The sequence below is a fragment of the Apium graveolens genome, chromosome 7 (assembly GCF_009905375.1).
Source record: "Apium graveolens cultivar Ventura chromosome 7, ASM990537v1, whole genome shotgun sequence".
Lineage (NCBI taxonomy): Eukaryota > Viridiplantae > Streptophyta > Magnoliopsida > Apiales > Apiaceae > Apium > Apium graveolens.
The window spans coordinates 232,377,602-232,392,147 of NC_133653.1; the positions used below are offsets into that span (position 1 = coordinate 232,377,602).

At 36.1% G+C, this 14,546-nt stretch overlaps 1 protein-coding gene across 1 annotated transcript; it reads left to right on the forward strand.

Moving 5' to 3' along the window:
• Positions 1-13,690: 13,690 nt before the first annotated feature.
• LOC141674550 (uncharacterized) lies at positions 13,691-14,287 on the forward strand. The gene has a single exon (XM_074481258.1). The coding sequence runs from the start codon at positions 13,691-13,693 to the stop codon at positions 14,285-14,287; it is 597 nt and encodes a 198-aa protein (XP_074337359.1).
• The last annotated feature ends 259 nt before the right edge of the window (positions 14,288-14,546 follow it).

A 14,546-nucleotide genomic window follows, 5' to 3' on the forward strand; every position in this document is an offset into this window, starting at 1 on the left:
TGGGTGTTTTGTTATCATCAAGTTTCTCTTAATTTATGGCTACAATTCCAGTAGACATAAATTGGGGGAGATTGTTAGGAATATGTTGTGAACTTGATGATAAGTTAAACAAATCACCTTAGTAGATTTAACTTAGTGAATTTTGTACCACTCGACGGATGATCTAATATAGTCCCGATGAATAAACCTTACAGTCCCGAAGGATGACAGATTAACATCCATCGAGTGAGTAGCTTATGTAATAATAAGAATTGTAGCATATTTCTGTAAACAACTTTGTGTAGATTCTGTATATGAGTCACGTTGACTACTAGTGGATATGCAGAATAGGTTGATTAATTATAAATATAAGATGTCTTGTAATTCTGTATAAGTGAAATGGAGTCAAGTGACAAATAGCTACCCGACGGATGATCAACAAAACTACCCAACGAATGATCAACAAAGCTACCTAACGGATGATCAACAAAGCTACCCGACAGATGATCAAATTCAAATATCTGTTGACAGTGACAACACAGTCACATGTGTTGGGTATTTGTAAAAGGAATATGGCAGCTTGTTAAGCAGAATTTCGAGAACAAAGAAGCATTACCATTTCCATGTAATTGTGAAGATATTCAAAGATGCTGGAATAGAGTAGTGAAGCAACATGGAGTTAGACTAGATATGTTTGTTTTATTATCTTGTCTTATTGTCATGTAAACTTGGTGATTTATAAACCAAGTGTAGCTAGTAGAACATTCAAATAAGCAAACACATTTTAAAGAGAGATAGAAAAAGCTGTACTTGTTAAGAATTTCTCTGTAATTTGTTTGTTCTACTTGTAAAGCAGCTGTGAGCCATTCTAAGCTACACAGAGTTCTCAAACTGATATATATATATATATATATATATATATATCTGGTGGATACATTCAAATCCACCAGAAAGTTTTAAAGGCTTGTGTTTTTATTACTCTGTGTTTTGATTTATATAACTCTTTCATTCCGCACTCTGCAAATCAAACACTTATATATATATATATTCAGTTAGAACAGTTTTTAAAATCTTGAAAAAGTAGCCAGAATTACATTCAACCCCCTTCTGTAATTCTTGTTGTATTGTTAGGGAGTAACAGAAGGGTTTCCTAACTGAATATATGTCGACTCAGAAGACCAACCATGTGAGAAGTGACAGGTCATTTTCAGGACTACCACCTCCTCTACTACATCACAAGATGATCAATTTCATTGTAGGGGGCTCAGAAATGTGTGAAGCCACATATTATCAAGCAAAAAGGAGAGCCAGGGGAAGCGAAATCCAAGTGTCGAGAGCAGACGTCTCGACTAGTAACATCCAAGTCCTACAATTTGGTGACACTGACATGGAACATGTGAGGGAACCACAATATGACAACTTGGTCATATCCTTGCCCATTGGAAACTGTCTCATCAAAAGAATACTCGTGGACAACGGAAGTGCAGTAAACATCATGATGTTTGACACTCTAAGGCAAATGGGTCTAACAGAGACTGACATTAAGAGGAAATTCACCACACTTGTAGGCTTCAGTGGGGAGACGAAGAGAACCATGGGTGAAATCTATCTACCCACATATGCAGGAGGCATTAACCTACTACAAAGGTTTTTGGTGTTTGATGGTGGATCAACTTATAATATCATTTTGGGAAGGGCCTGGATTCGTGATATGAAGGCAGTTCCATCCACTTTACACCAGGTGGTCAGGTTGCCAATGCCATGGGGGGTGCAACAAACACGTGGTGACCAAAGCTTGGCGAGAGAATGTTACAAGACATATCTAAAACCAACAGTGGTATTTACACACAAGGAAACTCATGCTACTGTGCTCACTGGCCCCGAGAAATTGGCTAAAATTGATCTAGCAATAGGAGAAAAGAAGATATTAGTAGGTGAAAATGTGATCAAATTGAAGCCAACCTTGTGGAATTCTTGACATCATGACTAGACGCGTTTGCATGGGAACACGAAGACATTACAGGGGTAAGCCCAGACGTTATAACACACAAATTGAATGTAGATCCCAAATACATTCCCATCCAACAGAAGAGGAGGAATTTTGCTCCAGAAAGAAATAAGATAATCAATGAAGAAGTAAACAGACTACTAGCAGCAGGGATGATACGAGAAGTAGATTATCCGGAACGGCTGGCCAATGTTGTCATTGTTTAGAAGAAGAATGGTAAATGGAGAGTATGTGTCGATTACACGGATCTGAACAAAGCATGTCCAAGGGACCCATACCCTTTACCTCACATTTACACCATGGTGGATTCGACAGCAGGACATGAGCTATTGACTTTTTTGGATGCGTCGAGCGGATTCAACCAGATACAGATGGATCCTCCAGATGCTGAAAAGACTGCTTTTGTGATAGAATGAGGGATATATTGCTACTTAGCCATGCCGTTTGGACTAAGGAATGCAAGTGCAACCTTCCAACGATTGGTGAACAAGATGTTCAAAGAACAAATTGGACACACCATGAAAGTGTACATAGATGACATGGTGGTGAAGCCAAAAAGTGCAAATGATCATGTTAAAGATCTGGAAGAAGTATTCGATGTACTGCGAGCCTATAACATGAAGCTCAATCCTTCAACGTGCAATTTTACAGTATCTTCGGGAAAATTTCTGGGATATATGGTGACAAGGAAGGGCATAGAAGCCAGCCCAGAACAAGTCAAGGCTATTATGGACTTGATAAGTCCAAGGAAACCGAAAGACGTACAAAGGTTAACTAGAAGGGTAGCTGCACTCAACATATTCATATCTCGATCATCCGATAGGTGTAAGATGTTCTACGACGTCTTAAGAAAGCATAAGGGATTTAATGGACCAAAGAGCATGAAGTGGCACTTGACGAGTTGAAGCAATATTTAACTTCATCACCTCTATTATCAAAACCGAATCTTGGTGAAATACTCTACATATACCTTTCAGTTACGGATCATGCAATTAGCGGGGTGTTGGTACGATATGTAATAACTCGAATTTTTGAGACTTTGTAAAAATGTTTAATGAATAGTAACCTTAACAGACAAGAAAAACTTTTTAGCCCATACTATGTTGTGCATGAGAAAATGAGTTTCGAAGTTGATATTATGATTATACGTACCAAATGAGTGTATGTAAACGCTATTAGTTTTCGAAGAAAACGAATTTTGAAAAATGACCATATTTACGAATCATCGAGGATTACGGGAATCACAATATAATTACGAATTTAAAACCCCATGGATTTATATCCAAGGATGATACTTCAAAACATAAAGAATAAATACGAAAGGATTTACGCCGCAAACTGTTCATGAGAAATTATTACGAAAACGTTTAAGCGACCGAACAAACGCGTAAACGATTAAATAAACGTATCACACTAACTAACCATGGTAGAAAAGTAACCATGGTTACTTTATCAAATAGTAAGCTAAGGTTATAGGAATGATCATCTAAGGCTAAGAATAGTGAGCTAAAGACTAAAGCCAACTAGGTTAGCTTGTAACCTAGGTATGCTAGCAAGATTTGTCGAAGGATTTGCCAACATAAATCTATTCTAGGAAATATACTAGAGAATATAAAATCTAATACAATCACATCTTCAAGAAGCACCCAAGGAAGCAACACAAAATTCTCTCCCTCTCTCCCAAAGCTCTTCATTCGGCCCTAATACAAAAAGAAGAGGAATCAATTTAAAAACTTCAAGCTCTAGCCATGGAAAAATCCCCTAATTAATTCTAAAACTTCATACATCCTAAACTATGGTAAGATAAATTATTAAGCTCATTATATCAAGGTTTGATGGGTTAAATAAATTCAAGAAAGATGATAGCGAATAGTGTGAATAGTAACTCTTCTTTGGTTTCTTGATTTTAATGGTTGTTTTTGGTTCCAAAAACCCTACCAAGCACTCCCAAGACTTCACCATCATCAAGAACACATCTCAAGATCTCAAGAAAGGTATAAATATTTGACCCATCCATACTTAAGATTTAAGTTCAAAAATCGTTTAGAACATAGTTGTAAACCTAGTTTTGGTGAATGTATTCTCATAATCTTGATGTTTAGTTAAGTAGATTTAAGGTTGATGGTTGTTGCCTCGAGAACATGATGTTCTTGAGATTAGTTAGTGTGGTGATGATGATATGATGATTGTTGGTGGTAGTATAAAGATTTAAGACATAAACGAAACTCGTTTCATAACCGTAATCTTGTTAAAACAAAAGAAACGTAACATTAAGTTTCTGCAGAAAGTCCCGAAAATATAAACTGTAGTTTATTGAAAATAACACTCGATTATGATAGATAATAATATAAGGATCGTTTAGGCACTTGAATCACTTGATTCCGATTTACGGATCAAAAGTTATGGCCGTTTTACTCAAAGTGATTTACTCAAACTGTAAATTCTGATGGCTTAAATCCTGATCCTGTAAGTTCTGACGGGTTAAGTTCTGATGTCATTGAAACTGTGGTAACTACTCCATGGGAAAATGCACCTGTCCAGGGGGAGCAAGTTGAAGATCCTACCACAACTCAAGACTCTCAAGAAGCATCAGAACCTGTCACTGGCTCTTCAAGTTCTGATTCATCAAGTTCTGATAAGCCAAATTCTGATAATTCTGGAAACTCTGATACTTCAAATCCTGAAGGATCCAACTCAAATTCTGAAGTTTCAGAGAGCATAACTACAGGGGGCGCATCAGAAAATGCTGATGGAGACAACATGGATCATGAGGGAGGATCCAGTTCTAGAGAACAACTTCCATCTGCAAGGAAGTGGACCAAATCACATACACCTGACTTAATAATTGGAGATCCTGAAGCAGGTGTCAGAACTAGAACTGCAACATCAAATAAATGTCTCTATCATTCCTTTCTGTCTCAGACTGAACCAAAGAAAGTGGATGAAGCTCTTCAAGATGCTGATTGGGTGCAAGCAATGCAGGAAGAGTTAAATGAATTTGAAAGAAATAAAGTATGGACCCTAGTGCCAAGACCAAAGAACAGATCAATTGTTGGCACAAAATGGGTGTTTAGAAACAAAACTGACAGTGATGGCATAATTACAAGAAACAAAGCAAGACTGGTTGCTAAAGGCTACTCTCAACATGAGGGTATTGATTATGATGAAACATTTGCACCAGTTGCTAGATTGGAAGCCATAATAATATTTTTGGCTTATGCTGCTCACAAGAAGTTTAAAGTCTTTCAAATGGATGTGAAAAGTGCTTTTCTCAATGGAGAATTGGAAGAAGATGTATATGTTGAACAACCTCCAGGATTTATAGATCCAAAATTTCCAAATTATGTCTACAGACTTGATAAAGCACTTTATGGCCTTAAGCAAGCTCCAAGAGCATGGTATGAGACTTTAACTCAATTCCTTCTGGAAAGTGGATTTTATAGAGGTACAATTGATTAAACACTGTTCTACATCAACCATGGAAAGGACTTACTTTTGGTATAGATATATGTTGATGATATCATATTTGGTTCTATAAATGCCAAACTTTGTGAAAGATTTGTAAAGCTAATGCAATCAAGATATCAAATGAGTATGATGGGAGAACTTAGTTATTTTCTGGGACTTCAAGTAAAGCAAAATGAAGAAGGTACTTTATCTGTCAATCTAAGTACACCAGAAATTTACTCAAGAAATTTGGAATGCAAGATTGTTCAACTACATCCACTCCCATGGCCACTGCAACCAAGTTAGATCAAGATACTGGAGCATCAGTAGATATTACTAACTACAAAGGTATGATTGGCTCATTACTCTATTTAACTGCATGTAGACCTGATATCATGTATGCTACCTGTCTTTGTGCAAGATTTCAGGTTGATCCAAGAGAACCTCATCTAATAGCAGTGAAAAGAATTTTCAAGTACCTCAAGGGTACAGCTGATCTAGGATTATGGTATCCTAGAGAATCATATTTTAAGCTAATAGGTTACTCAGATGCAGATTTTGCAGGATGCAAAATAGACAGGAAAAGCACTAGTGGAAGCTGCTAATTTCTTGGAGGCAGATTGGTTTCTTGGTTTAGCAAGAAACATAAATCAATTTCCACATCAACTGCAGAAGCAGAATATATTGCTGCAGGAAGCTGTTGTGCACAGATTCTTTGGATGAAGAATCAGTTACTAGACTATGGGTTAGAATTTTCTAAAATACCTATTTACAGTGATAATCAAAGTGCAATTGCTATGACTGGTAATCCAGTTCAACACTCAATGACAAAGCACATCAGCATTAGGTACCATTTCATAAGGGAACATGTGATGGAAGGTACAGTGGAATTGCATTTTGTTCCAACAGATCAACAACTAGCAGATATCTTCACAAAACCACTATGTGAAGCTACTTTTACAAGACTGGTAAATGAACTTGGAATGGTTTCAGGTTCTTTCTCAAAATCTGCTTAGTTTTTATTCTCATGCATCAGACTTTATGATCAGTGTTTACAGATTGTCTTATCTACATGTAATCTGTGCTTAAATAGTAATACATTAAATACTGATTGTTATCTGATGTGGATCTATATATTCTGATAGTGTTTTGAATGTTCTGTGACTATTCAATCCAATGAGGATAACTGTGCTAGATGCTGACCTAGAAGTCTTTAACATACTATAAATTCCATGTTTGAATTAGTTGTTTATGTGGAAATTCATTAACACAAGCAAATTCTGATGTTGAGCTTAGTCAAATTTACTTTGTGTATCTTATTACTAAGTCACAAACTAGATTCTTGATTCTTATCTGTCAAATTCTGATGTCAGTAAATCTTAAGGATGAACCACATGCTTGATAAGCCTCACTAATCTAAAGAAAAGAAAATTAAAGTCAGGTACTCCTTTGAGATCTAGAGTAAATATGTGGAAGGAAAGACCCAAGTGCATTGCTGGTATTAAGTAATATGCATTAGAAAAGCAAATAAATTTTTCTTGGTGACTTTTCACATTCTCTGATTACTGGAGAAATATTCTGATAATAGCATAAATTCTGATAGCAGTTGTGACTCACTTACACTGAGAAGCCACTGTAAAAAGGAATTTCAAAAGATGCATAAAATGAGCACAAACAGTTGAGGTGGATTCTTGCATAAATTTATTCTATAGTAGACTTCATTATTAAAGACAGATCTTAAGCACTTTTCTTAGTTATGCCTTATTTCTAAGATGTACTGAAGTTTATCAGACTTTAATCTTTATCTGATATTTTGCTAATGCACACACTATCACTCCATATGAATGATGAAAATTATTGTGGGGATTAAGTTGTTTTAGACAAACAGTTAAGTGTCATATGCATAAATTCTGAGGACAAGTTCTGATGGAAGTTCTGATGCTTAAACTCTGAAGAAACAAGTCAGTATTTGTATGAAGAATCAAAGATACAAATATTCCCTTTTTAAGTACAGAAGCCATGTTCTGATGACCGTTAAAATCTGATAATAGTCAAGTTCTGATATTAAATCCTGATGCAAACTCTGATGCTTACGTATTTACTTGACTTATTTGTGGTAAATACTGTAACGATCATATTTTATCAGAATATAATTAGGTGAAATAAAAATAGTCTTAATCATTTAGTAAGTGGGAAGCGTGTTTTCCTTGAAACACTGCATGTGCACATTTATTACTGCTTATTACCCGTGCCCACTAATAATGTTTTGACTAATGATATGCTGCCAAGTGTCTAAAGTCTGTTCTGCTTCAATCATAACAGTTGTCAAAAAGAGAGTATATATTTGGGAGTTAAAAGATTTTATAATCTTTTACCTACTTTTCTTTCTCTAATCTTTCTTATTCTCTCTCTCACTAGTATTATCTGAAGCTATTTTCTTACAGGCCTTTTATCAAACACCTTGTGTACACTCTATTTTCTCACTTATTTTTCATAGAAATGGCACCAAAAGACATCGTTTTCAATGGAGCTAAGTTTGTTCCTAACAATTACTCAGCTATTCTTAGCAAGGATGAAGCTCCATCAGATCTTCACTTCATCCAAGACTTTTTGTCTCGAAGTGAAATAAGCTATGTTTTGACCCAACCAGACACACTCTCAGGAACTCAAGTGCTGGAGTTTTGGAGGAGTGGTGTGTATGATGATGGTGGAGCAAATGAGTCCCCTGGTATTATCTTCACAACAGGGGATGATGAACATGTGGTGACTGTGTCTACAGTTCGCCAAGCTCTACATCTACCAGAAAACTACACTTTTTCAACAGTTGAGGAGCCAGCTCTTCAACAGCTAATGGCCAATCTGGGCTATGAAAAGACTTTGGCAAAGCTTGGACAACTAAAGAGACCCCACATCAGGAGGGAGTGGAGTTTCTTCTTTGACTGCATCACAAGAACCTTTGCAAACAAGTGTTCAAACTTTGATGCAATTCCTATTCTCAGTCAGCAAATTGGGTATGCTCTGATTACTCAATCTCATTTTGATTATGCTACTGTTGTACTAGGATTCATATGGAATAGGATGACAGAAGATAGAAATACTATATATTTTGCTAGATTCTGTCAACTCATTTACAGCTTTTATAACTCTGATGCACCCCAACTAGCAAGTGAGTTAATTTCACCATTTAAACTAGCTAAGAGAGCATTCACTGACTTATTATCTACTGATAATAAGAAAACTGTTCAAAGACCCCTCTAAATTCCACAATCAGTCAAACAGTTTTTAGTAAACTCTGACCTAGCCATATACACTTCTTAATATCCTGATATCCAACCATCCCAACCTCCATCAGCACCTACACAACCAACCACCTCTCAACCTCAACAAACTCAACCTACCATAAGAACATACTTCCAACCAGCTCAATCCCAACAACAACAACCATCAGCACCTACCATCAGACCTTCTTCCTCCAGGCCAAAGAGAGCTAAATCTATTTCTAAATTTCCATCAAGGAGAAGAAGGATGATTCTAAGGGATGAATTAGATGATGAAGAAGCACAGGTTCATGCATCAGAACCTGTGACTGTTGAAGCTGAAAATGTCAATTTTCAGAAAGAAATAGCAGCTGAAAAGGAAACTTCTCAGATAAATACTGAAGCTGAAGGTTCTGATACTTTGAAGAGAAAGAGAACTGTAAGTTATGATGCTGCTAAGACAACTCCTACACCATCTAGGAGATCTAAGAAACAGAGAGCAGGAAGGCACATGGCTCAACCTCAATCTGAGGATACTACTGAAGCTGGGGAAGGGGATCAAGAATCTCTGATCTCAAAGCCAATTGTGATTGAATCTTTGCCACCTCCTACTCAGGCTGAAGACAGTGTTCAGGATACAGGGATCACACCTCTTGTCTCTCCAATTTATGAAAATGTGATAGTTGAAGATTTAGGATTAAGTCCTGAAATTGACATCCACAAGCTGATCATTCCAACTGTGCTCTATCTTGAAGCTCCTACAACAGCTCAGCCATCTACAGTCAATTCTCATATTCTACAGGTTGAGATACCAACAACTCCTATTATAGAGATAAATTCTGATGATCAGAATTTAGATGAAGTTGTTCCAGAATCTCCAGTTGCCTCACATACTCTTGTACTGTCAGAGGATAATGAGTCTTCTTCAAGTTCTAAAGACAGTATTTCTGTTGATACTCCAGCTCCCATTCTAGGAAAGGAGGCACTTATTGAGAAGTTTGTTGAACAAGCTGCTCCTATTCCTTGGGAAGATACTCACAGAGGTGTGGAGTGGACCAAGAAGTGGAATGAAACTGATTTCATTCCAAGCTCTAAAGTTTTGACAGAGCACATTGCTAAGGCTGATGAGCTCAGACACTTGATGAAGAGATTGCTAGAAGATTATTTCTGAAGCATAATCCTGGAATGGATTTAGAAAATCTCAAGGAGGAAGAAGCTAGATTTAAATCTGAAAAGACAAATCTAAAGCCAAAAGCTTCTGTTGCAAAGAAACCTCCAAGGCCTAAGGAAAAAGGCATTGGGATGAAGGAGAAATCAAATACTGAGACATCAAATCCCAAAACAAGATCACAAATTGAGATTGATCCCAAAGATAAAGGAAAGGGAAAAGTTGATGAAATAATAAAGCCACAGGAGATGAAAATTCCTCGAATCCTGATAAAACCTGTGTGCAAACTGGTTCAAGTTACTGATGATACTCTTGTTGAAGATGAAACTGTCCAAACTCTGAAAAGAAGGAAGATTTCTGAAGAATCAAAGACAACCTCTGACAGTGCTCAAGTTGTTCAGAGTGAAGAACTGCAAGCTACAACAGAAACAGCAAGTTCTGATAAAGTCATCAAGACATCAACCTCTGAAAGTGCTCAAGTTGATTTAGACAATATGAAAGTAGCTAACAAAAAGAAACTTTTATGGAAAAATGTCAAACCATCAGATCCAAAGAAAAGCCAATTGCTGTCTGATTTCATGACTATTGGGTTAAATGCTAGAGAACCAAGAGACAGAGCAGGGCTAGGTTCTGATGAAGCTAAGATCAAGATACGAGTTGAAGTTGCTACTAGAGATCCATTTATATTGACTGACAGACCTCTTGAAGATGTTACACAGAAACACCTTGATAAGGTTATCTCTGTTCAAGTGGTACTGGATGCTCATGACAAGCATAATGTCAAAGAAAATCTGATTCTATTTCTTGAAGATGGGAGGACATATCAAATGTCAGAATCAGATGTGCTAAACAAATCACTGAAAGAACTTCAATTCTTTGATTACCTTTTAGAGGTAAAGTCTGATATTACCAAGAGATGGTCAAATTTCATATTGAAGACCATAAGAGATAAAGCAAGAATTTCTGGTTCAAGGGTTACAGAATTCATTCCAAATATAGTTAAAGATGATGGAAGTGAAATTCCAATGAAGAAGGACTCTGCTAAACTTGAAGTGATTTTGAAAGAGAAATGTCTGTGCTACAATGAAGATTCTTCTCATCCAAGGGTAATAAGACTGGGTTATGGTTTAGAAAGAAACCATATCTCTGCTCTAAGGACTACAATCTACCAGATTGGAAGTCAAGATGAAGAGATGAAGCAAGTCAAGACTACATTAGCTCAAGTCCTGAGGAATAAAGAAGAAAAGCTGATATCAAAATTTGTCAAGAATCACTTTGGATTCAGATTGACTCAGTGAGATTGGTAAAAGCTACAAGGACTATAAGTCGTAGTTAATTGTCTATTTAAACTCTTATTACATTTGTACTTAAAATGTTTTTGACATCATCAAATCTATTAACTTGTATATTTCGCATAATTTACAAGTTCGGGGAGATTGTTAGATATATTTGAGATGTCATGTCTAATATGATTTGTGTTTAGTTTTCAGAACTTAATAACAGGACATATCAGGACTGACTGAAATCAGGACTTACTGAAATCAGGACTTACTGAAGTCAGAGCTTAATATCAGAACTTAAGATACATATCAGTACTTAAGTGTGGGAAGACTTTCAGTTAAGGAATGAAGCTGATTTACAGGAGAAGATCGAGACTAAAACAATAGAAGATATGCATGGAAAGAGTTAGAAGACTAGAAGACTTGTAGAAGATATCTGATTGATATATTTTAGGAGAGAGAATTATATTCCATATCAATTAGAATATATCTTGTAACTGTGTACTATATAAACACAGACTTAGGGTTTACACTATATGTGTTATCATTATCGAGAAGATTATACATTGTAACCTAGCAGCTCTTAGTGATATTTGTTCATCACTGAGAGAGAACAACAGTTCATATTGTAACAGAGTTTATTTGAATATACTTGATCTTTGTTACATACTTGTGTTGAAATCGATATGATTGTATAACACTGTATTCAACCCCCTTCTACAGTGTTGTGTGACCTATCACGAGAGTCGGTCAATTTTGTTTTTATAAAATATAAACCCGGGAATCATCCCGGAGATGTTTTGGACGATTAAAAGTCTGTAATTATTTTATTCCAAGGGACTCGACATCCACTTGCAAAACATTAAATACCTCGAACTTTCATTAAAACGATTTCCAAAAATCGTATTCCCTCAACTATATTTAATTACTCGAATAATGAATATTATTTCATTTATTCATTTAATATAGGAGAATTATTCTCCAATGATTAATTATTTCAAACTCGATTAATTAATAAAGATTACTTTAATTATCTAAACATAAATTAGTTGAGGAATACTACTTCAAATATATTCTTTTAAGATATAATTATTCGAGGTTTAGCTATTTAATAATAATTATTATTAATTATTTATTAAATGATTTATATGACTTAAAAATCATAAAACATGATTTAAAATACTTTCTATATTTCAGAAAATTATTCGAATAATTTCAGATCGTCAAAGAATATTCTCTCGACTTATTTTAAATATTTTGGATATAGTTTCAAAAGAAACTCCCCCTTATTTACTTATCTGTTGACAACGGTCAACTCACATCCTTAGTACTTCCTCCGAAAACTTTCGGAAGTACTTATATATATATATGAGGTAAAGCTGTGCCTATCAACAAGCAAAACGCTTGGGGAACTTCGATATAGTTCGATGATTCCATGTATATGATAACATTCTTAAAAGGATAAGGAGGGGTAGAGATCCAGTACTTTGTGGACTGGGAAGACTGCCATATTTATTTTCCGTATGAAAAGGTACCATGTGTACTGAAGGACATACGAAGTATGCAAAATATATCCGAGTGGAATGAGGAAGCATATAAAGCCCGGATGCGGCTTGGGTGACAACCGGGATGTTAGAAATTCATCCCTCTACATGTAGAAAAGGTTACTGTTACCGTTATATGACTGATCATCGTATCTCGAGGGCTCCAGTGAATGTCCTAAATTCTTCCAATTTGAATTATGATTCAATACCGTAACCCAAGCCTAGGTGTTGGGTTTACCATTAAGGTATTCGTAGGATAATAAATCCATTAAAGAATTGTTTCAAAAGAAGGTGTGTATCACCCAGGAAAACTATTTTTGAATAAAACGTAATTATCATATATGACATTTTTACTTGAGTTTATCATACAGTCATTTCATACTGTACATTATTATGCTGGGCATTATAGCTCACACTTATTTTCATAAATTGACACAACACAACAGTGAACCAAGATGCCTATCATAAAACTCACAGCCAGGAAACGAGTAGGAAATGGCTAGCTGTTCTGTAGGATGTTTGGTGTTATACCACAGGTAGACCGAATAAGCTGGATTGGTTTTCAGTTGTTTTTAGTCCGACTTATTTACAAGTATGACTTATATAAGATAATGAATAAGAAACAAATATTTGGCCGACGGACTAGCCTTACTTAGAGGTTATTTTCCCGTTAAGACTTAATTACATTTGGGTTGTAATAATTATCACTTTGTGAATTGATTTACTCTAGTAATGAATGGTTTGTTTCCAAGACAATAACCTATAAGTGTGTGTGTGTGTATGATAAGTGTGGAGTTGTAAAAGTGTGAGTATTTATATATTGTGATATGAGATAAGTGTTATATAGTATTCAAGATGGTGTGGCCTCCCAGATCCTTGACCCCGGATTTTGGGGCACCACACGAGAAGAGGCGAATGCATAATTTCCAGTCAACTATGTTAGTAGGAGCCTACTTGATGCAGAAACAAGGTATTCCTCCCTCGAGAAACTCGTCCTAGCACTAGCCATGACATCAATAAAACTACACCATTACTTTGAATCTCACAGGATCTGTGTTAAGACAAATTATCCCATGAAGACCGTATTAAGCAAACCAGAGTTGACAGGACGACTTGCAAAATGGTCCATTCGTTTGAGCATGTATGACATTACATATGAGCCGAGAACAGCCATAAAGTCGCAATCCCTAGCCGATTTTGTGGCAGATTTCAGTCCAAATCTATTGAGCAAGGCGGATGAAGAACTCCGACATTTGATATCGAAGACAGGTATAAAACCGTGGTTATTATACACTGGTAAGGCCTTAAACCAGAATGGGACAGGGCTAGGACTTGTCCTGAAGTCGTCACAGGGAGACATCATGGTGTACTCAATATGTTGTGAGTTTAAGGCCACAAATAATGAATCCGAATACGAGGCGCTAATAATAGGCTTGACTACTGCAATTGATCTTAAAATCACCAACATTAGTGTCAACTATGATTCACTCCTGATCGTTAATCATGTCAAAGGATCTTACGAGGCAAAAGACGAGAAAATGGCCTCATACTTGGATATTGTTAAAGAATTACAAGGAAAATTTAACGTATTCACTATCCAATAAATCCCAAGTGTCACACCCCCAACTTACCAAATAAAATAAATATAACTATTACAATATTTAGAAGAAAGTAAACATAACTGAATCCAAGATCTTACAGTTTAGGGTTTGGAACAGCCCAACACTACCATCTATTATAACTGATATTAATATCGAGTCCGCACACAAAACTATCTCTTATTCTACCTGAGCTTGAACATACGCATCAGCGTCACAGGTCTTACGTGTTGTCTGCTTGAATCTAACCATAGCTGCTAGCTGT